This window comes from Mixophyes fleayi, chromosome 4, assembly GCF_038048845.1.
Source record: "Mixophyes fleayi isolate aMixFle1 chromosome 4, aMixFle1.hap1, whole genome shotgun sequence".
NCBI lineage: Eukaryota > Metazoa > Chordata > Amphibia > Anura > Limnodynastidae > Mixophyes > Mixophyes fleayi.
The window spans coordinates 50,506,238-50,529,245 of record NC_134405.1 but is presented as its reverse complement, the minus strand read 5'-3'; the positions used below and the strand labels follow the sequence as shown (position 1 = coordinate 50,529,245).

Genomic DNA, 23,008 nt, shown 5'->3' with positions numbered 1-23,008 from the left:
TTTTTTTTTGTAAATCTCTTTTTTATTGGTAGTATAACATCTTATACAAACATACATGTCTTGCAATAGACACTAGCTTACGGATGACACTGAATGCCAGTAAAAACAACAAGCCTGTAATATGTTATTTAGTAATGAGAATTGGGAGGATGGGGGAGAGAAGAAAGATGGGTACAAGGGGGAAGGAAAGGTAGGTCTAGGTCTAGAGGGAATATATAAGAGGGGTCAGTTATTCCACAAAATAGTATTCTCTATATTTATCCATTGATGAGTAAACCATTCTTTAATGGTAGGGGCATTTGGCGATCTCCAGTGGACCAGGATCACGGCCTTTGCGCATTGCAGAGATTTTTAACTGTTGATTTTTTATATTGGGGGATGGTCATTTTATTGTCATTCAGTAGCCAATATTTAGGGCAATTAGGTAGCTCCACACCAACTATAGCTTTAGCTAGAAGGAGAATGGCATCCCAGAAGGGTCCAAGCGCTGTGCACTCCCACCATATATGTAATGGGGTACCCGGCGCCCTCTGGCATCACCAGCACATATTTGACAGCCCCGGAAACATCTTAGCAAGCAGGCTAGGGCATCGGTAGCATCTCGTCGTAATCTTGTACTGAGTTTCAATTATTTATATGCTAATCGAACTAGCCTGTGTGCGTAAAAAAATGTCTTTCCAATCTTGTTCGGTTATTGAACACTCCAATTCACGTTCCCAATCCCGTATGAAGGTGGGTCTTTTACTGAAGGAATGTTCAATAAGGATATTATAAATTAATGATAATGTATGTCTTGGATATGATAAAGTGGTACATAGTGTTTCAAACTGAGTAAGCGGCCGTCCCGCGGACTCCCGGATCTCCGGGTTGCCTAGAAAATGTCGGAGATGTATATGTCTCTATATCTCCGCACTTGGGAGTTCCTATTTGGACTGGAGATCAATGAAAGGTAAAGCCCCAGAGACACCCACCAACTGGCCAACACGATGGAGACCTGCCCCAATCCAATATCTGAAAGTCCGTCTAGTAAGGCCTGGGGGGAAATCTGGGTGTCAAAAGTCGGAGTCAGAGGTGAGTATCTAGAGGTAATATGTGGGACTGAGCGTAGTTTTGACCATCTAGCCAGAGTTCGGGTAACAGTCGGATGTACAATTTTAGGAATAGACGACAACCAGGGTGTGAATTGAAGTGACATGCCCATATTGTAGCTCTCAATCCAGACCCATTGTTTGTCAGGTCCCTGTCTCGTCCAGTCCAACACTCTATTTAACATAACGGCGTCATAATACAAAGTGAAGTCAGGAAGTTGTAGACCCCCATTATGTTTACGCATATATAATATGTTGTGTCTAAAGCGGGGTCGCCTACCTTTCCACACAAAATCCTGAACTGCTTTATGTAATGTCTTAAACCATGAGGCTGGAAGGTGTATAGGGAGTTTATGAAGTAGGTAAAGAATCCGAGGCAGCAGATTCATTTTTACCACGTTAACTCTACCTATTAGGGAAAAGCCTTTCGGGAGCCAATTCCTCAGATCATTACAAACTGTATTGGTGATGGGCACAAAATTTTCTTCAAATATCTTCGAGGTGTCTTTGTTAATAATCACCCCCAAGTATTTAAATCGTGTGAGATGCCAGGTAAATGGGAAAGATGGCTTCAGGCCTTCAACTACTGCCGCAGGCACAGAAATGTTAAGTGCCACAGATTTTGAGTAGTTCATTTTAGAATTTGAGAGTTCGCCAAACGTGTGGAAGAGATTTTTTATTTATGGCCATGTTACTGAACATATTAATACTACTACTACTACTACTGGGCATGCTACTGAGCCTGTTACTGCTGCTGGGCATGCTACAGAGGCTGTGACTACTACTGGGCATGCTACGCAGCCTGTTACTACTGCTGGGCATGCTACTGGGCATATGACTCTTACTGGGCATGTAACTGAACCTGTTAAAGCCTGTTACTGCTGCTGGGCATGCTACAGAGGCCGTTACTACTACTGGGCATGCTACAGAGGCCGTTACTACTACTGGGCATGCTACAGAGGCCGTTACTACTACTGGGCATGCTACTCAGCCTGTTACTACTACTGGGCATGCCACTGAGCCAGTTACTACTACTGGACATGCCACTGAGCCAGTTACTACTACTGGGCATGCTACTGAGCCAGTTACTACTACTAGGCATGCCACTGAGCCAGTTACTACTACTGGGCATGCTACTGAGCCAGTTAATACTATTAGGCATGCCACTGAGCCCATTACTACTACTGGGCATGCCACTGAGCTAGTTACTACTATTGGGCATGCCACTGAGCCCATTTCTACTAATGGGCATGCTACTGAGCCAGTTACTACTATTAGGCATGCCACTGAGCCCATTACTACTACTGGGCATGCCACTGAGCCAGTTACTACTATTGGGCATGCCACTGAGCCCATTACTACTACTGGGCATGCTACTGAGCCAGTTACTACTATTGGGCATGCCACCGAGCCCATTACTACTACTGGGCATGCCACTGAGCCCATTACTACTGCTGGGCATGCCACTGAGCCAGTTACTACTACTGGGCATGCCACTGAGCCAGTTACTTCTACTGGGCATGTTACTGGACGTTGACTGCTACTGGGCATGCCACTGAGCCAGTTAATACTACTGGGTATGCCACTGAGCCCGTTAATACTACTGCGCATGCTACTGAGCCAGTTACTACTATTAGGCATGCCACTGAGCCAATTACTACTACTGGGCATGCCACTGAGCCAGTTACTGTTATTGGGCATGCCACTGAGACTATTACTACTACTGGGCATGCTACTGAGCCAGTTACTACTATTGGACATGCCACTGAGCGCATTACTACTACTGCAACTGTGGCACATTGAGCACTTGAATGACTAATGCTTGCCTGGAGTTTACGGGGTTGAATTTCAGTGCAGGCATGTGCCCTAAGTCCCTTGGAAGCCTAGCAGTCACAGGCAGAACTGTGCATTACAGGCCCCACAGTAAATATAGGTTAGGTTCAAATAACTTCATTCTCATCTCTGAGGACCCTACTCTGCTTTTAATAGAGCAAAACAGGTTTCTCTTTCGAGTATGCTCATGCTCATAATAGATTTCCTCTCTTTTGAGAGAAGAGTGCAAGCCTCAGGGGAGAGCATGTGCCTTGGAGATAGGGACAATCCAACATCGCTGGGCCCTCAATGTCCAGCGATATCCTATATTCGGCATGTTTGACATACAGCTGACAGCCTCAGAAACTGTTCTATATTGGAATAGGTAGAAAAGTGTTTGACAGTGGAGAAGCCTGAAGCTACTTAGTTCTCAGTGACCAGTTTGCAGTTGTCTAGTAAACAGAAATGCAGGATGCACATTACACAAAGGAGCATCTGCAAGAATGTCAGAACAAGATTGAAGGAAAATAACTGAAATAGGAATCATCATTTTAAACAACATAATATGTAGATGGGCAACACATTTACTTTTATATACATGCACCTAAATAACCACCTTGCCCATGCATAAGTGTACACCCACCTTCTGTTTTCGGGAACAGCCTATGTTGTGTCACTGTTTCCAGTTTTCCTGTCTCAAATGGCAATGCTTATGCGGACAAAAGTAAAAACATAAATTTGAATTTCTGCGTATTATCCCTTTTACATCACCCTCTTGATTAAAACTTTAGCTTTTCCTACTAAAATTCTGCCTCGTTTATGTCCGAAATAAATTTTGATAGTAAGACATTGGTGTGACTGGATCACTTATAAATAACTTATGGTATTAATGTACTTAAAGGAAATAGTGCAGTGAAATATCATGATGATGTAAATAAAGCCACACCCATCACACTGAGCGGGTAGGGGTGTGATGATGCAAATCAAGCCACACCCATCACACTGAGCGGGTAGGGGTGTGATGATGCAAATCAAGCCACACCCATCACACTGAGTGTTCAGGGGTATAATGATGCAATTAGAATCATATGCTTTGCCACACCTATTTGATAATGCAAATGTTGGTGTCAAGTCAACGTATCTTCAAGCTCTAACCCAAAGCTATATTTATAGACATATTACATCATAAAACAGTGTGCTGCTTTGTAAATGACCCTTATTATGTATGCGTTGTTATGCATTGAGCTTGTGACTGTGGAGTATATATTTTGCTGTTTGTTATTAATGGAAATTACAATGACATGCTTCTTTATAAGAAAGCTGCATTAAAAAGTCAGGCTAACACTGAACAGTGTATTTTACATTCATATGTACATATATACATTTATAGGCAGTGTAAGTTATTTTTGTTGAGTGGTATTCTCAGCACCGAGCATCAACCTCAACATCAGTAGCAAATAAGTCATAATGATCAAAAAGTTTTTGCACCTGCCCTGTAGCAGGTACAAAAGATACATCTCCTATCAGGTGTGTATGCGTGTTTCTTCAGGTCGCCACTCAGCCACCGTTAGAACACCCATTCCCTCCCCTGCTCCACCTCTCCAGATGCAGATGACATAAGTTTGAATCACGCAAGTCTGCTTAGAGTGATTGCACGCAAGATACACTATGCAAACTGGCGTACTTCGCACTCTGCATCAGCCCCACTCTTTGCAAACCTGAATATGTGGAAAGTCCAAATAGGCCCCAGTCTAACATTGCCACCTTGACTTGGTGTCAAAATTCGCTTGTCCCCGGTTGCAACACTCATACTGAGTTCCATACTGCCTTCCGGAACTAAAGTCAGCACAAGAACTGTTCATCGTGAGCTTCATGTATTGGGTTTCCGTGACAGCTGCACATAAGCCTCAGATCACCATGTGCAGTGCCAAAGGTCGAATGGAGTGGTGTAAAGCTTAACACCATTGAACTCTGGAGTACTGGAAACGCGCTCTCTGGATTGAGGAATCACGCTTCACCGTCTGGCATTCTGACAGACAAATCTCGGTTTGGCGGATGCCAGGTGAATGATTCCTACCCGAATGCATACTGTCAACTGTAACGTTTGGTGGGAAAGGATTAATTGTTTGGGGTTGTTTTTAATGGTTTGACCTGGACCCCTGTTTCAGTATGACAATTACATCGTAAGGCGAGGTCCATCAAAAAAGGGTCTCCCGTGACTGGTGTGGAAGGACTTGGCTGGCCTGCACAGAGCCCTGACCTCAATCCCATCAAACTCCTTTGAGGTGAATTGGAATGCTGACTGCAAGCCAAGCCTTATTGCCCAACGTCTGCACCCGATCTCATTAATGCTCATATGGCTCGATAGGTGAGCATCCACAGTTTGAACAAAATGTGCACTAATGTGAACTTATGTTTATTCTAGAAGTTATAATACAGAGCTTATATTACTGCAGAGTTAAACATATATTTGTCCTTAATCATGTATGAATATGTGCTTGGTGCTTAAAGCGTGCACCTCCATCTGCACTTTGGATTCTATGTATATATATATATATATATATATATATATATATATATATATACATATATATATGTTTGTTTGTTTGTTTGTGGGTGAATATCTTCTACACCGCTGCACCAAATTGGATGAAACCAATGCAAGGTGGTCCAGTTGGTCCAGGGACCAGGTCAGACCTTCGTTGGTGTACACTGGCCAGAAATTTGACCCGCGGAGCCTATTCTGAGCCTTCCAATGGATGGATTTGGACGAAAACTTCACAGACAGGTAATATTTGATCCCAGAAGACATATTAGGAGATTATGTCCCGGTCGGACCTCTTGTTGGTGTACACAGGCCAGAATTTTGACATGGGGAGGCTGTTCTGGGCCTTCAACTAGATGGATTTGGTTTGTATGTCTGTCCGGATATGCATTCAGACTCCACTGCACCGATCGAGATGAAACCAATGCCAGGTGGTCCAGTTAGTTCCTGCCCAGGTTTTAAGGGGCTTAGGGTCCCGGTCGGACCTCCCGTTGGTGTACGCTCGACAAAACTTTGACCCGGGTAACCTGTTCTGAGCCTTCCACTGGATGGATTTGGACGAAAGCTTCACAGACTGGTAACATTTGATCCCAGAAGACATTTTAGGGGATTAAGGTCCCGGTCAGACATCCCATTGGTGTACGCGAGCCAGAACTTTGACCTGGGGAGCCTGTTCTGGGTCTTCCACTGGATAGATTTGGTTTGTTTGTCTGCCATTTATACATTCGGACACCACTGCACCAAGTTGGATAAAACCAATGCCAGGTAGTCCAGTTGGATCCTGGGCAGGTTTTAAGGGGGTTAGGGTCCCAGTCGGACCTCCCATTGGTGTGCGCTGGGCAGAACTTTGACCCGGGAACCAGTTCTGAGCCTTGCACTGGTGGGATGTGGATGAAAACTTGTTGTGGTCCAGGTCAGACCTCCTGCTGGTGTATGCTGGCCAAAACTTTAATCTGGGGAGCCTGTTCTGGGGCTTCCACTGGATGGCTTTGGATAACATTTCATATAAAAGCAAAAACTACACTGGGCAGCCACCTCATGGGTGTGTTGGAAGAGCTTCTAAGCTGATAATTATTTTTAAAATGTTGATAGTTACATCCAACTCATTGTTAACTTAATAACTTGAAAATTTATATATATATATATATATATATATATATATATGTGTGTGTGTGTGTCACAAGTCGAGGTCTTAGTCCTATTTACACCATTCGGCGGTACCATATCACCGCACATCTCCCTTTTGGTCGAAGACAGCATTCTGTCCTGGGAGAAGCGTGACTTCTGTCTGCAATACTGGAGGCTGCCATCTTCGGTGAGACATTTGCTAAACATCCTGCCGAGTCTGAACACCTGATCTCATCCACCAATTAGCTTCCTCTGCAGACTATAACAGTCTCCTCCTACACTCAGCCAATTGCCAGTGCAACACTTTCCTAGTTCCTGGTTCCAGATCATCACAGTTACTGTTTGTTTGCTGCTTCATCCTGTCTGCTGTATATAGATCTCAACTATAAACCCTTTGTGTCAATTCTGCTTCATTCTGTTTGCTGCTTCATTCTGCCTGCTGTATACAGATTTCAACCATTTACCCTCTGAGTGAATTCAGCCTCATTCTGTTTGCTGTTGTATGAACTTTAAACCATTAACTCTTTGTGTGAATTCAGCTTCATTTGATGGTGTTATATGGACTTCAAACCATTTGTGAAAATTCAGCTTCACTCTGCTTGCTGTGATACAAACATTAAACCATTAACCCTTTGTGTGAATTCAGCTTTACTCTGCTTGCTGAAATAAAGAATTAATTAATTTGGCTATTTATTCCTCGTGTGGACTCACATTCATTCTATCTGCTCGTGTACAGTTTCCAGCTGTTACTTTCTGTGTGGATCCACCTCTCATCAATCTATTCCTGCCTCTCCTACTGGCTATCTGGGGTAGTAGGTAGTTGTTCTGAGTCATCCACGTTCTGGAGCCATCTCTGTTTCTCGGGGTACTGACTTCCAGTTTCAGGTTCCGAGTTGTCAAGGGTCAGCTCCAGGCTTATTCTGTTCAGGAGGTTGCCACCCCCTGTATAGTCTCTGCCTGTGTTCTGAGTCTTCCCAGTGCCAGTTGTGGTATTATATTCCTCTGAGTATCTGAATTTTTGGTGGAATTGAGTCTCAGGGCGTGGGTTCAGGTCCTCCCTGTTCCCATGTCCAGGTTTAAGTCCATCAGGTCCAGATTCCAATGGTTTATTCCAGTACGGAGTCCAGTCCAGCATTCCTCCTCCTAACGTCTGGTATACAGGAATAGAGGTACCCCTATTAATATTAGCAAGACACTCATCCGGCCTCCCAGTTTCCACTACATCCCTGCCACAGCTAGTCCCAAGGGGCCTGAGACGGATACCAGAAACCTTATTGCCGTGACAATATATGTGTGCATATGTATGTATGCATATGTATGTGTGTGTGTGTGTATATATATATATATATATATATATATATATATATATATACACACACACACACACACACACAGCGATCAGCTACAACATTAAAACCACTGACCATTGAAGTGAATAACATTGATTATCTTGTTACAATGGGATCTGTCAAGGGGTGGAATATATTAGTCAGCAAGTGACCAGTCAGTTCTTGAAGTTGATGTGTTGGAAGGGCCAAATTGTGATGGCTAGATGTCTGGGTCAGAGCATCTCCAAAATGGCAGATCTTGTGGGTTGTGCCTGGTATGCAGTGGTTAGTACCTACCAAAAGTGATCCAAGGAAGGACAACTGGTTTATCACCGACAGGGTCATGGGGGCCCAAAGCTCACTGATGCATGTGGGGTGCAAAGGCTAGCATGTCTAGTCTATTCCCACAGGAGAGCTACTGTAGCGCAAATTGCTGAACAAGTTAATGCTGGCTATGATAGAAAGGTGTCAGAGAACAAAGTGCATTGCAGCTTGCTGCGTATGGGACTGTGTAGCTGCAGACCAGTCAGAATGGCAATTTTGACCCCTCTCCACCACCTAAAGAGCCTACAAAGAGCACGTGAGCGACAGAACTGGATCATGGAGCAATGGAAGAAGGTGGCCTTGTGTCACTCACCGGACCGTGAGTGCCTCTTCCCGGACATTTAGGAACCGTGGTCGTCCACCATCCTGAGGGTCTGCGCATGCGCAGCCCTTTTCTACACTTCAGTGTATACCCCTTTAACTCAATTGGCAGATCAGGCAACCTCCCTATATTAAGCACCTGTGGTCAACACCACGTGGCCTGATCTTGGAGTCTCATTCCTCATGAGTCTCTGAAGGTGTTCCTGTATTCCTCGTGTATTCAGCGCTGCTGATTCCTGTGGTTTCCAAACCACTCCTATTCCTGTGGTTTCCATACCACTTCTACCATCAACTATATCATCAGGACTGTTTGCTGATTCCTATCCGCTGCCTCCGTGCACTACAGTCTTCTAAACCACTTCTACCATCAACTGTATCATCAGGACTGTTTGCTGATTCCTATCCGCTGCCTCCGTGCACTACAGTCTTCTAAACCACTTCAACGTTATTTTATATCAATGTGACTGTTTGCTCATTGCTATCCGCTGCCTCCGTGCACTCCAGCTTTTACTTCACTCACCTGCTTCTCATCAAGTCTGTTTGCTGATTCCTATCCGCTGCCTCCGTGCACTACAGTCTCCTGCTTGCAACTCGCCTGTGTTCATCATCGTGACCGCCAGCTGGCTACTACCCGCTGCCTCCGTGCACTACTGTCTCCTGCTTGCAACTCGCCTGTGTTCAACATCGTGACTGCCAGCTGATTACTATCCGCTGCCTCCGTGCACTACAGTCTCATCTCATCTTTGCTGTGACTTCCTCGAGACTGCCGCTTTCATGACCATCTGCTACACTTCGTGATCAACAGCTCCTGCCCTGTGCTGCACTCCTGTTTCCCATCGCTGTTGGTTCCTGTGGTTGCTACTGGTTACCTCCGTGTGCCGCTGAGCCCTGCTGCTGTGGTCAGCGCTATCGTCCATCTCCTGCTGATCCACTCTCCACGCCTTCACGTGTTCCACTGGTCTCTACCCTCCTGTCAGCACTGGATTTGTATCTCATCTACTACCCTCTGCTGGATCATCTCCATTCTCCTGGGTCTCCTATGAGTCCAGTTCCACGTGTTGCTGACTCCTGTGGATTCGTGTCTCTGTTGGTCTACTCACCTGTGCGCTGCACCTGCTAGACCTCTGCCTCACCTGTCCAGGGACTTTCATTCCAGTTGGTCTCTAGCCGCTCAGGTACCGCTACTATCCCATCTGACTGCTACTGCTGAACCACGGTATGCATACTTCTCATTGACTGTGCTGTGTATTGCATATCTTGCTGGACTGTGTTTGGTTCTCTCTGGAGTCTGCTATCCGCTGAGTCTATTGCCATCATTGACTGTGTTATCATTGTGCTGGACTACTTCAAGAGACTTTCTAGATTGCAGACCTGCTCAGTCATTTATATATATATATATCTATATTGTGCATATTACTGTGGATCGTGTATAAGGTGCCTGTGTATATCCTGTGTTGCAGTCTTCCCCTGTGCACCTCCTCACATATATATTCAGTGGTACAACTTGCTGATGTCAGACCACTGATCCCTGTTTCCGGTATCACCTGTTCCATCATTCTCTCACATAGCAGTGGTACAACTTGCTACCGCAGACCACTGACTACCTGGATACCTCCACTTGGATTCCATTCCTTCACTCAGACAGCGGTGCAACTTGCTACCCGCAGACCGCTGACTCTCATCACCTCCTTGTTTCTGTTGGACATTCCTCCTCACTATAGCAGTGGTACAACTTGCTATCGCAGACCACTGACTACCTTCACGTTTCCTTGTCCATACAGTTCCTTGTGTATTATTATCTCATTATTACCAGTGTTGCTAGTCATAGACTTTCCTGAGCATCTCATCGGCCATCATTTCATGTTCCGTGATCACCCAGCTACCAGAGTACCCTATTACCATCTACATTGCTCTGGTAAGCCTACCATCTGGTGATCCCTGGGTAAAGACTCCTAGTGCCCGTGACAGTAAGATCAGGCAATGACAGACCCAGATACGGAACCTACAGCCAAAGAGATGCTGCGGCATCTGGTTACCCGTATTGAGCAACAGGAAGTTCGCCAACGGCATTTACTGCGGTGTTACCAGGCGTTAGCTTCCCAAAGAACGTCCGTGCAAGATGCCACAACTACTGTTGATGCTCCTGTGCCTTCCTCCGTTTCCCCAGTGCCATCCCAGGTGTTTACGGCTTCCACGCTTCACCTGCCTACTCCGTCAAAATACGATGGAGACCCCAAAACTTGTAGGGGTTTTCTTACTCAATGCTCAGTTCATTTTGAGCTCCAACCTCAAAATTTTTCTACCCATCGTTCCAGAGTGGCCTATCTTATTTCATTGTTTTCTGGACAAGCTCTCGCATGGGCTTCCCCTCTGTGGGAAAGAAACGATCCATTGTTACAGGATAGTGCCGAATTTATTTCCACCTTCCGAAGTGTATTCGATGAACCAGGTCGTGTTATTTCCGCTGCATCCAGCATTCTCCGACTTCGCCAAGGATCTCGCACTGTGGCTCAGTACGTCATTCAATTTAGGATCTTAGCCTCTGAACTTCAGTGGAACACTGAAGCATTAATTGCCGCCTTCTGGCAGGGGCTTTCCGATAAAATTAAAAACGCACTGACTTCACAAGAACTACCCTCCTCTTTAGAAGATTTGATCTCTCTTTGCCATCGTGTAGACCTGAGGTTTCGTGAAAGAGAACCTGAGAAAACAACTTCGGTTAAAACACCTCTTCTCTCAAATCCTCAATTTCATCCAGCTTCATCTCCGGTGATACCCATAGAGATAGGTCGCTCCAAATTAACTTTAGAGGAGAGGGACCGAAGAATAAAGAATAGACTTTGTATCTATTGTGCCGATTCTACGCATATGCTCAATTCTTGTCCCAGGAAATGCCGGGCTCTAACCAATACTGGGGAGATAAGGTTAGGGTTCCTGGAGTCCTCTCCATCTTCTACGAAATTAAAAGCCTGCGCTTTTGATGTTACGATTTCCTTTGCTACCAAATCCTTTGAGTCACAGGCATTGATTGATTCTGGAGCAGCAGGAAATTTCATTTCTAAATCCCTAGTGAATCAATGGTCCCTACCAGTGATTACTTTGAAAACACCGATTACGGTGACTGCTATGGATGGATCACGTCTCATCAATGGTCTCATCACCCAGAGTACGTCTCCAGTAACGCTTCAGATTGGTGGGCTACACCATGAAGAGATTTCGTTTTTAATTCTTCCTGTTACGACAAGTCCGATTGTCTTAGGCCTTCCATGGCTTCAATGTCATTCTCCCCAGATTGACTGGCGCACTTCTCAAGTTACATCTTGGGGAGCTGAATGTCATCATCGTTGTCTCTCTCAAATGGTTTCATTCAAAAGACAGCATTCGGGTATTCCACCAGGTCCTCCTCCACAGGATCCTTCATCTACGGATCTGTGTGATAAGGTTCAGTCTGAACGCCTTCCTCCTCATCGGGCGTTCGTGACGTCATTGGACGTTGAAGATGGATCTCAGGAGTCATCTTCAAAAAGTCAAGTGCTGGTGGTTCACGGTCACCATCCGTCTTTTCCGGAATTTCCTGCCCTCCCTCCCACCCAAGTTCCTGCTGTGGAGACTGCTTGTCAGACCTTTAAAAATATCTGGTCTCAGGTCAAAACCTGTTTAAAGAAGACACCTAACAAATATAAGTCTTTCGCAGATAAGAAGAGGCGGGCTATTCCACCACTAAAAATTGGAGATCGTGTCTGGTTATCTACCAAAAATATTCGTTTGAAGGTTCCATCTATGAAATTCGCCCCTCGTTTTATTGGTCCATATAGGATCATTCAAGTTATCAATCCAGTATGTGTTAAACTTCTTCTTCCTAAGAATCTTCGGATTTCCAATGCCTTTCATGTGTCGTTACTCAAACCTCTTATCATCAACCGTTTCTCAACTCCTCCCTCAGCTTCGCAGCCAGTTCAAGTTCACCAGGAGGAGGATTTCGAGATTACCGAGGTACTAGATGCAAAAATTTCGCGAGGAGTCCTCCACTTTCTCGTTCATTGGAAGGGCTTTGGTCCTGAGGAGCGCTCTTGGATCAAAGCTGAAGATCTTAATGCTCCTGCCCTTTTGAAGAAGTTTTACTCCAAAAATCCGGACAAGCCCGGTTCCAGGCGTTCTGTGCCCACCTTTAAAAGGGGGGGTACTGTCACTCACCGGACCGTGAGTGCCTCTTCCCGGACATTTAGGAACCGTGGTCGTCCACCATCCTGAGGGTCTGCGCATGCGCAGCCCTTTTCTACACTTCAGTGTATACCCCTTTAACTCAATTGGCAGATCAGGCAACCTCCCTATATTAAGCACCTGTGGTCAACACCACGTGGCCTGATCTTGGAGTCTCATTCCTCATGAGTCTCTGAAGGTGTTCCTGTATTCCTCGTGTATTCAGCGCTGCTGATTCCTGTGGTTTCCAAACCACTCCTATTCCTGTGGTTTCCATACCACTTCTACCATCAACTATATCATCAGGACTGTTTGCTGATTCCTATCCGCTGCCTCCGTGCACTACAGTCTTCTAAACCACTTCTACCATCAACTGTATCATCAGGACTGTTTGCTGATTCCTATCCGCTGCCTCCGTGCACTACAGTCTTCTAAACCACTTCAACGTTATTTTATATCAATGTGACTGTTTGCTCATTGCTATCCGCTGCCTCCGTGCACTCCAGCTTTTACTTCACTCACCTGCTTCTCATCAAGTCTGTTTGCTGATTCCTATCCGCTGCCTCCGTGCACTACAGTCTCCTGCTTGCAACTCGCCTGTGTTCATCATCGTGACCGCCAGCTGGCTACTACCCGCTGCCTCCGTGCACTACTGTCTCCTGCTTGCAACTCGCCTGTGTTCAACATCGTGACTGCCAGCTGATTACTATCCGCTGCCTCCGTGCACTACAGTCTCATCTCATCTTTGCTGTGACTTCCTCGAGACTGCCGCTTTCATGACCATCTGCTACACTTCGTGATCAACAGCTCCTGCCCTGTGCTGCACTCCTGTTTCCCATCGCTGTTGGTTCCTGTGGTTGCTACTGGTTACCTCCGTGTGCCGCTGAGCCCTGCTGCTGTGGTCAGCGCTATCGTCCATCTCCTGCTGATCCACTCTCCACGCCTTCACGTGTTCCACTGGTCTCTACCCTCCTGTCAGCACTGGATTTGTATCTCATCTACTACCCTCTGCTGGATCATCTCCATTCTCCTGGGTCTCCTATGAGTCCAGTTCCACGTGTTGCTGACTCCTGTGGATTCGTGTCTCTGTTGGTCTACTCACCTGTGCGCTGCACCTGCTAGACCTCTGCCTCACCTGTCCAGGGACTTTCATTCCAGTTGGTCTCTAGCCGCTCAGGTACCGCTACTATCCCATCTGACTGCTACTGCTGAACCACGGTATGCATACTTCTCATTGACTGTGCTGTGTATTGCATATCTTGCTGGACTGTGTTTGGTTCTCTCTGGAGTCTGCTATCCGCTGAGTCTATTGCCATCATTGACTGTGTTATCATTGTGCTGGACTACTTCAAGAGACTTTCTAGATTGCAGACCTGCTCAGTCATTTATATATATATATATCTATATTGTGCATATTACTGTGGATCGTGTATAAGGTGCCTGTGTATATCCTGTGTTGCAGTCTTCCCCTGTGCACCTCCTCACATATATATTCAGTGGTACAACTTGCTGATGTCAGACCACTGATCCCTGTTTCCGGTATCACCTGTTCCATCATTCTCTCACATAGCAGTGGTACAACTTGCTACCGCAGACCACTGACTACCTGGATACCTCCACTTGGATTCCATTCCTTCACTCAGACAGCGGTGCAACTTGCTACCCGCAGACCGCTGACTCTCATCACCTCCTTGTTTCTGTTGGACATTCCTCCTCACTATAGCAGTGGTACAACTTGTTATCGCAGACCACTGACTACCTTCACGTTTCCTTGTCCATACAGTTCCTTGTGTATTATTATCTCATTATTACCAGTGTTGCTAGTCATAGACTTTCCTGAGCATCTCATCGGCCATCATTTCATGTTCCGTGATCACCCAGCTACCAGAGTACCCTATTACCATCTACATTGCTCTGGTAAGCCTACCATCTGGTGATCCCTGGGTAAAGACTCCTAGTGCCCGTGACACCTTGTCTGATGAATCACGTTTTGTATCATGTGGACGTACAAGCCGATGGAGGCAGTATGATGCTCTAAGCAATGTTCTGCTGGGAAACCTTAGGTCATGGCCTTAATTATGGATGTTACTTTGAAACGTAACACCTACCTAAACATTGTTGCGAACTACACCCCTTCATGGCAACAGTATTCCTATTATTCAGGAATGGTTTGAGGAACATGACAAAGAGTTCAAGGTGTTGATTTGACCTCCAAATTCCCCAGGCCTTAATCCGATCGAGCATCTGTGGGATGTGTTGTAAAAACGTCCCATGTCCGAGCCATGGAGGCCTCACCTCGCAATGTCTTGGTGCCAGATACCACAGGACACCTTCAGAGATCTTGTGGAGTCCATGCCACGATGGGTCAGAGCTGTTTGGCGGCACGAGGGGGACCTACACAATATTAGGCAGGTGGTCTTAATGTTGTGGCTGATCAGCGTATATATATATATATATATATATATATATATATATATTATATATATATGTACATTGTGACCGGGTGGGGGGGCCCAGTACCATCTCCTGGGGTAGATGGTGTTCACAGCAGCTGAGAGATTTCACACAAGTCCAAAGGTTTCGTGCAACAGGCCTCAGTCAGTTTTATTCAGTAAGAAAACAAATGAAAACCCCATAATAAAAGCCTTGCCGTCCGACTCTAACTAAACACTGGTCATTCCTGACTAACAAATGAAATTTCAGCACAGTAACCTACAGGCAGATAACATGCTTTCTCTCACAGAGACTCCGCAGCCCCTGTCCTCAGGCAGTGAGACACTGACTAAGCTGCTTTGCAGCCTTTTACTAGCACCACTCAGGTGCAACTCCTTATTACCAGCAGAATGACTGGTAACTTGGAAGACCCAGTTAATGGGCCTAAAGGACGGAGTCCGTCCTCTCTCTTCATCCATAAACCCCAGGACCCTTTTCTAGTTATCCAACAGGCCTATACAGCAGTTCACAGACATTAACATTTTCCTGGGGTTTTAAAACAAATAGGTTAGGAGGCTTGGCAAAATATACCTGCCATCATACACTAATCTAGTGACTTTGTCACTATATATATATATATGTATATATATATATATATACATACATATATATATATATAAAATAATATAAATGCTTAGTGGCGTGTGTTAGTCTGTCTGTGTGTGTGTGTGTGTGTGTGGAAAAAATAAAACCAAGCTGCAGCGCCACCTGCTGGGCGGAGTTATACACTGACCTACTAAATTCTTAGTGTGTGTGGGAAAAAAAATTCAGAAAGGGCTGAAATTTGGTATATTAAGATGTTTTTAATTTGTTAATTTAATTTGTTAATTGTTAAAAGTGTTTATAAAGATTTAAAAAAAATATATATATATTTCTTGAAGGAGAAGTGACAGTTGGGAGTGGTTGGTGGTTGCCGGGGGTGACAGTGGGGAGTGGTTGGTGGTTGCCGGGGGTGACAGTGGGGAGTGGTTGGTGGTTGAGGCCTGGGCTATGGCCCAAATGCATGACAAGAACCTTTTTAACACCTTAAGTAGCTTGATTTGACTAGAATGCATGAGTATCATGCACGGGTTAACTTGTGTGTGTATATATATATATATATATATATATATATATGCAGCGAGAGATTGACAGGTAGAGAGCTAAAACAGTGGGGGAGGGGCAAGTGGAGCACAAAAATATGGCCTAGTGTGGCAAAAAGCATAAATCCAGGCCCGATTATCTGCATGTCGCTGACAGGAAACATGTTCACATTTCCGTTTGCTGTGAAACCACACAGTAATTGTGGCAGAAGTTTCCCAGTCACTGCAGACAAACAGATAATCCGTTTTCTACCTCAGGTAATGGCTTATATTCCCCGTGACACTAAGGGAGTTTAAAAAGTTTAAAGATTGTTTGGAACAAGAATTACAATTGTGTACGGGCGTATCTTCTTAGATAACGATCTCTGTCATAGACCCTAAATTCTATCCAAATTACTTAAATTATAACTCCCATACTTCTTTAATAACATATATAAAAATTCTCACATTTTCTTGTTGCTGTTTGACAACACATTGAATAACACTCTAAATATGGAGCATTGTTTTTTTGTGTTTCTTTTGCTTTTTAAAAAATGGTGCAAACTCTTATAAAACACGAGGATTCTTTGCTAACATTACTAAAAGCTACTAAACCATAGCAGCCAATCAGACGTGGTTTTCATTGTCACACATGCAGTAGACATATAAAGCTGATAGGTTACTATGGGATACTGAACATTTGTACCTGTGAGCAATGTTCATAAATAGCCCTCTATGACCTCAATATGAAGTAACCCTTAGAGTCACTTTTAGTTTATTTATCTGTTGTCATTTTTATACAATAACAGGGGCTAATGCTTTTGCTCCCCTCCCCTGTATTGTGACATGGAACCTGTCCAACGCTGCTCTGCAGTGCAAAGCAATGGTGAATGGTATATATCTCCTAACAATCTGACAGCTGGGTTATGGGTTATGTCTAATGGGACAGTCCCATTAGATACGGGACTGTGCTTACTAAATTGGGACAGTAGTGGGAGGTGTAAGTTTGCATTCATTTAAAAATAAACAAAACCTAAACCTAAAAATAAATGGACATCTCAAGCAAGCCTGCCCCTCCTCAAATCACAGTGACAGCATATGTCCAATAGAGACAGGGGTTTATGTGTTCAAAAGAGATCCCCTGTCCCATTTTACCAAATTGCAATGATATGAACAAACACTTTCTTTGGCATCAACAAATTTGTTTTTCATTCTGAATTTATGGAATATTCAAAATTGCATTTTCCGTGTATATTTTTTTTAAACTTTCAAATGCAAAAGGACTACTTTATATATTATTATGTGTTAGTGCTCTGTGGCATCAGTAGCTTTATAGGGTGATCTGCGTTCTCTGATGATTTGTGTCTGGACGTCTGATAACATGCATGTCTATGAATGTACTGAAAAGTGCATATTTTTATAACCAATCTTAAGTATGTCTCAGCATTTTTTTTGGCACTTTTTATGCAACCTTAGGCTGATTCCCCAAAGGGTGCATAAAACAGATGATAAATGCTGGTGATAACGCATGTCAAACAAGGGTGAATGACCGCTTGCACTTATGATCAGGGAGAGCATTGGATAACACTCCATTGACCATAATCAATCACTCACTTTCTGTGGATACAAGTACATGGAACATTGTACACCAAAGAGCACCACAACACAAACGCTCCATAGCGCATATACTATTGGGTATGGTGCATTGGAACCAATGGGCTCCATTCCCATACCAGTTTACATGCTGTTACTAGCATAACAAATAGCTTAAACCAACTTTTGGACCAATGATATTCCTCAAACTCTATTTTTACATTGTATTATATTATTATTACATTTATATGTTACAAGCGAGGCTACATAATTGTCACACATTTATTTTACCCCACATCTTCTGTCTGAGTGCTTTAAGGCTGGCTACATGTCCCAAAATCCCCTGCCCCTCATTTTCCCAGATGACACAAATTGAGTGGATATAATCCTGCTAGAATCTTTCACAGCCTAATAAGATCCTGTCACTACTTACCCTCTATCACCTCGGTTGCCTCAATGGTGTCTTTCTTCCGTCCCTTATTGTGCAGTGACATTGAGCGCAGATAACGTGAAATGGTCCCTGTGTTGGTTTCATTGGAAGCCTTTGACTTTTTAAAGAATTGTAACGTCTTTTTTTGGGATTCCTTGGACTGAGTACCACGAGAGGATCTCCATCGTTGGAACTGGCCCCACACACTACGCTTTTGTCCGGAATCCTTCTTCCATTGATAAGAACCCAGAGGAGAGAGCTCTGGGATGCTCAACTGTGGGGCTTCTAGGTCCTCACAAGGTTCTACCATCCTGTATCTGAGATAATGATGAAACCTCTGCTCTGTGTTCTCACCAACTGGGTCTTCCTGCAGTGTACATTCAACCGAAAGACTGTCTTTTTTCTCAATAACCTCCTTCTAGCCTCTATCTACTGTTCACCTTTTTACGGTGACTGCTGTATTTCCACTCCCATCCACTTTTCAGTGTCATGCAGACACCTCCTCTGGTTTGTGCACTCGTCTGTTACTTCCTCTGATCTTCTCACTTGTTCTGTCTAGCCCTCTTCCTTTCAGCCTACCCCCCTGTCTCATGAAGCCCATTGGCTTGTCTACAACCCGTTAATCTGTCTCTTTCTGTCACAGTCTCTCTCTATATCTCAGTTTCATCTAATCCCCCTCACACTATCTGCCTCAAGACAGGAAATATACGTTTTGTGGTGCTTTTTTTCAAATACTAGTTAACCTGTGGTGTCACAAAAATCCTTAGCTGCTCAGTCTGATGAGGAGGGGTTGGTGGGACTGTGGTATTATGCAAATAAGCCATGATTCAAAGAAATTTATTTCAAAGCATCAAACTTTATTGTAAGTGCAACAAACGATGTGTCAAACTTAGGCGGGTAAGAGATGACAAATCTTCCTCAGGTTTCCTAGAAAGAAAACAATATAAAAATGACTGTATTCCAAAACATCTAACTTACACAGTATTACAGCTGTGACAGGTAAAGTACTATTACGTTTTTGAACATGTGACACATACGTAGTACACGTTAAATGAATCAGCATCTGCCAATCTATTTTTTTTAAGACCTTGTTTTTATGTAAGTTGAGCCGCCTCCACGAATTAAAGAGGATGATGTTTTCCAGGGAGGGGGGTTAAGATCTTTGGAAAATCTGTGTGCACAGGTAATACATCAGACTTAAAAAAAAATTTGTGAAACACTTACTTTTTGTTCCTTTCTAAGAAGAACACCTAACCAAAAATGTAGTATTAGATGGTGATTACTATGCTAACAACAAATCGGGGGGAAGGGGGGGGGGGTAAATGTATCAAGCTGAGAGTTTTCTGGCGGGTTTGAAAAACCAGTCAGATTCTAGCTATCATTTATTTAGTACATTCTACAAAATGACAGCTAGAATCTGATTGGTTGCTATAGGCAACATCTCCATTTTTCAAACTCGCCGAAAAAACTCTCACCTTGATACATTTACCCCCTGGTGTCTATTTACCTGTGATGCCCATTGATCCACCTGGTTTCCTCAGCCTCCAATGGACCCACACTTGTCTTCTGTATATTTTTGTCTCCCTGCCAGATTAATGCTTACTTGATGCCCTGTGTACAGCCCAGTGAATGTGAATGGCATTTGCATTAGAGGAGGGACATTTACTATAGCTCTGCCTGTTTTAATCTAGCAGGTGTAGGTGTAAGTATCCTGCAGTGCAGTAGTAGCACATTGGGACTTTCAAGGACCCAGCTGCTAGGACCAATGGAGCACCACAGGTAAGTAAGAACTAAGAAACCAGATTTAATCTTAGCATGTTAAAAGATGTTTCCCCTCTCGAGCAAGTGACTTAGAGACATCAATTTAAATTTTAGATTATGTAGTTTATATTCCACTATTTTTATTTTGTATTTTACTTTATTGTTTCTTGTTCCCTATTAGTAGCTCTGAGATTAGTTTTGGTTGTTATTGTTGGTTTTTGTTATAATAGGTTGAGTAGAATGTCTGATTAGAAGCTACTCGATAGGTCTGGTTCTCATCCCACTGGGAGGTCAAATCTTACTATATATTTATTCAAGGGTGTTATTCTAACTGCAGCAACTTTGGGAAATAAATAATTTAAAATGATAGATTTTGAGTGGCCTGAATTGTCATGGAACTGGGAGAATACTTTTTTTCTACAACCCTTTTCTTCATGACACAATATACCTGTTTTCTAGCCATCAATGACAAATATCTTCATTTTTATTTATTAAATATAAGAATAAGGTTTTTTTATGATTTTCTGTTACCTTGAAGTGATCCCAGCTGGTGATCTCTTGGTACAAAGCATCTCCTGGACAGGATGTTATACCTACTTGCCGGTGACCTTGTAGGGTGTAGTTGGAGGAGATGTAACCGGACCTGACAGCACATTTCAGGAAGCGATCTTTCACCAGATTCATGATTCGACTCTCAGGCACTGATGACATAAAATTTCCAATGAAGCTCACCCCGTAACCTATAAAGTTGTGACCCTTGGTGTGAGCCCCAACCCAGTGCCACCCGCGTCCTTCATAGAGGTATCCATCAGATCCTGCCACAAAGCTAGGAAAGGTGCGAAAAGAGAAATGGATTTGGAATAAACATGTGACTGCTAATTATATTGCATGGATTATTCATGTTGAATGTGTCTCTTCTAACCTCACTAATTGTCTTCTCAATGCTTTGCACTACATTGACTTTGGTCACAAATACCTGATTTCTTAACATCCTTCCTGTCTCACTGTGGAGCAGCACATTTCTCCTCTAATAAGACTCTCCTCTGGTCTACAAACTTTCAAGCGTTCTCTGAAAACCCACCTCTTCAGACATGCTTATAATATTCCTCAACCACCCTCTTACCTCACTACATTACCCTATTACCATTCGTTACACAATTTCACACAAGGCCAACATTGTTGTGTGACAGGATCATTTAGCTTATGAGTCACTTTTACCTTTGCAGTCTGGCTGGACCGAAATGCAAAATGTAGACTTAACCTCATGTATCAAACTCCCATTGTCCCATAGATTGTAAGCTTGCGAGCAGGGCCTTCTCACCTCTTTGTCTTTTTACCCAGTTTGTTTATTAGTTTACTGTGTTTGTCCCCAATTGTAAATCGCTACGGAATATGTTGGCGCTATATAAATAAATGATGATGATGCTGAAGATTTCTGTCTCCACTCACACTTTCCACATTGTTCCCATGGAGACTGCTTTACCATTTAGCAGAGCTGCAGTAGAATGTCAGGTTAACACTGAACAATGTATTTTACTTCTATAGTTCTGAAACTTGGAATGCTTGGACACCAACTATGTTGAGGTAATGAATACCTTTATTACTGATATGTAAAGTCAGATCAGTTTCCTCAGTTGGGGCCTGATCCATTAAGGCAGGCAAAATGAGCTTATTAAAAAAAAAGCACATAATTGGGGCATATGCACATCCATATTCACCTACAAGTGGATCTGAAGAAACGTCTCTTGTGAATACGGGTCTAGGTGCGCTCTGCTCTGACAGACACAAGTATATGTCCTATACATATGTGGAATATAAAGTCCCAACAGAACTCACACAAATCTTTTTTTACATTAATGTTACCTGGTAATAATATAGTCATTAATGATAAAACATTTAAAAAAAATCCCCCTATAAAATACTTTTATTAGGATGTTATTAATGGCTACTGTACATAAGATGCATTTTTATAGTTGCTGCTGATTGCAAACACATGTTCTAGCATAAATACTTGTCCTTCATCACTATCCCTTGGCACGTACACCTGCAATGTAGCTGATGCAAGTGATACGACAGAAAAACACGTAACTTAGAGATGCCCACAGCTTGAATTGAACCCTGTTGCGCTTGAACTTAGTGTACATTGATTATGTGCATACGGCCAGTCCCCTCCCCCTTCCACCCATGTAACCGTAGCCTGTTGTAAGTATTCTTGGCGCTGGAAGATGAATTGGATACACTTGCTTTCTCTGGTGCATAGTTTGTTTCTGGACATGTACAGAGCAATTTAACGCAAAATACTGCACATTTCGGCATTTGCGTTCCTTAATGAATCGGGGCCTTAATGAGCAACTATAGTCAAGCTAAATAACTTAAACATAATGAACATTATTTACAAAGTGAACTCGATGCACATTATTGCAAACCTACACCCTCCACTCTTGGGAGACATGTAGGTGTGTAGATAGGCAATACACTTATAGCGTCATTTATGCTTAAGGTATACATGACAGTAAGGGGGCCTTCGGGACTGTTTTTGTTACATGTGGTATTTTGTATGTGTGAAGATTTTTATTAAATTGCTCAGAGTACACCCACCGACACATGCACTTCTCCACCAATGTCCAACATGGAGGGACAGAATCAGTTCCAATATAAGTACAGAATGAGACCCAAAGACTACCATCTCTGAGCTGTTGTAAAATTCAAGAACTTTTGCAGAGTTGAAATAGTTGTGTACCCATCCGCATAGCAAGGACTGCCGACAAAAATCTGCCTATCCACTCCTTTATCTCTATTCAAAAATATCCTGAAAACAAAATCTTGTTTTTGCTCTGCTTCGCAAACTAGGAGCACTGTTGTGCCTATTTCGTATTTTGCACAGTACGCCAACACTCCACCCTACAACTTTTATTGGCCTGTGC

General features: G+C 43.6%; 2 protein-coding genes across 3 annotated transcripts in view; both read right to left on the bottom strand.

Annotated features, from left to right (window-relative positions):
* Positions 1-19,067, bottom strand: part of RASAL3 (RAS protein activator like 3) — a 60,368-nt gene extending 41,301 nt beyond the window's left edge. The window contains exon 1 of the mRNA XM_075206958.1: positions 18,327-19,067. Coding sequence (XP_075063059.1) covers positions 18,327-18,633 — 307 coding nt within the window. The 5' untranslated portion in view covers positions 18,634-19,067. The remainder of the gene's footprint in view (positions 1-18,326) is intronic.
* A 92-nt stretch (positions 19,068-19,159) lies between these two features.
* The window catches only part of PGLYRP2 (peptidoglycan recognition protein 2), a 52,162-nt gene continuing 48,313 nt past the window's right edge, over positions 19,160-23,008 (bottom strand). For both annotated transcript variants that reach the window (XM_075206960.1, XM_075206959.1), the window contains exons 5-6: positions 20,616-20,910; positions 19,160-19,250 (exon numbers count right to left, since the gene is read on the bottom strand). In XM_075206960.1, coding sequence (XP_075063061.1) covers positions 19,242-19,250; positions 20,616-20,910 — 304 coding nt within the window. In that variant the 3' untranslated portion in view covers positions 19,160-19,241. The remainder of the gene's footprint in view (positions 19,251-20,615; positions 20,911-23,008) is intronic.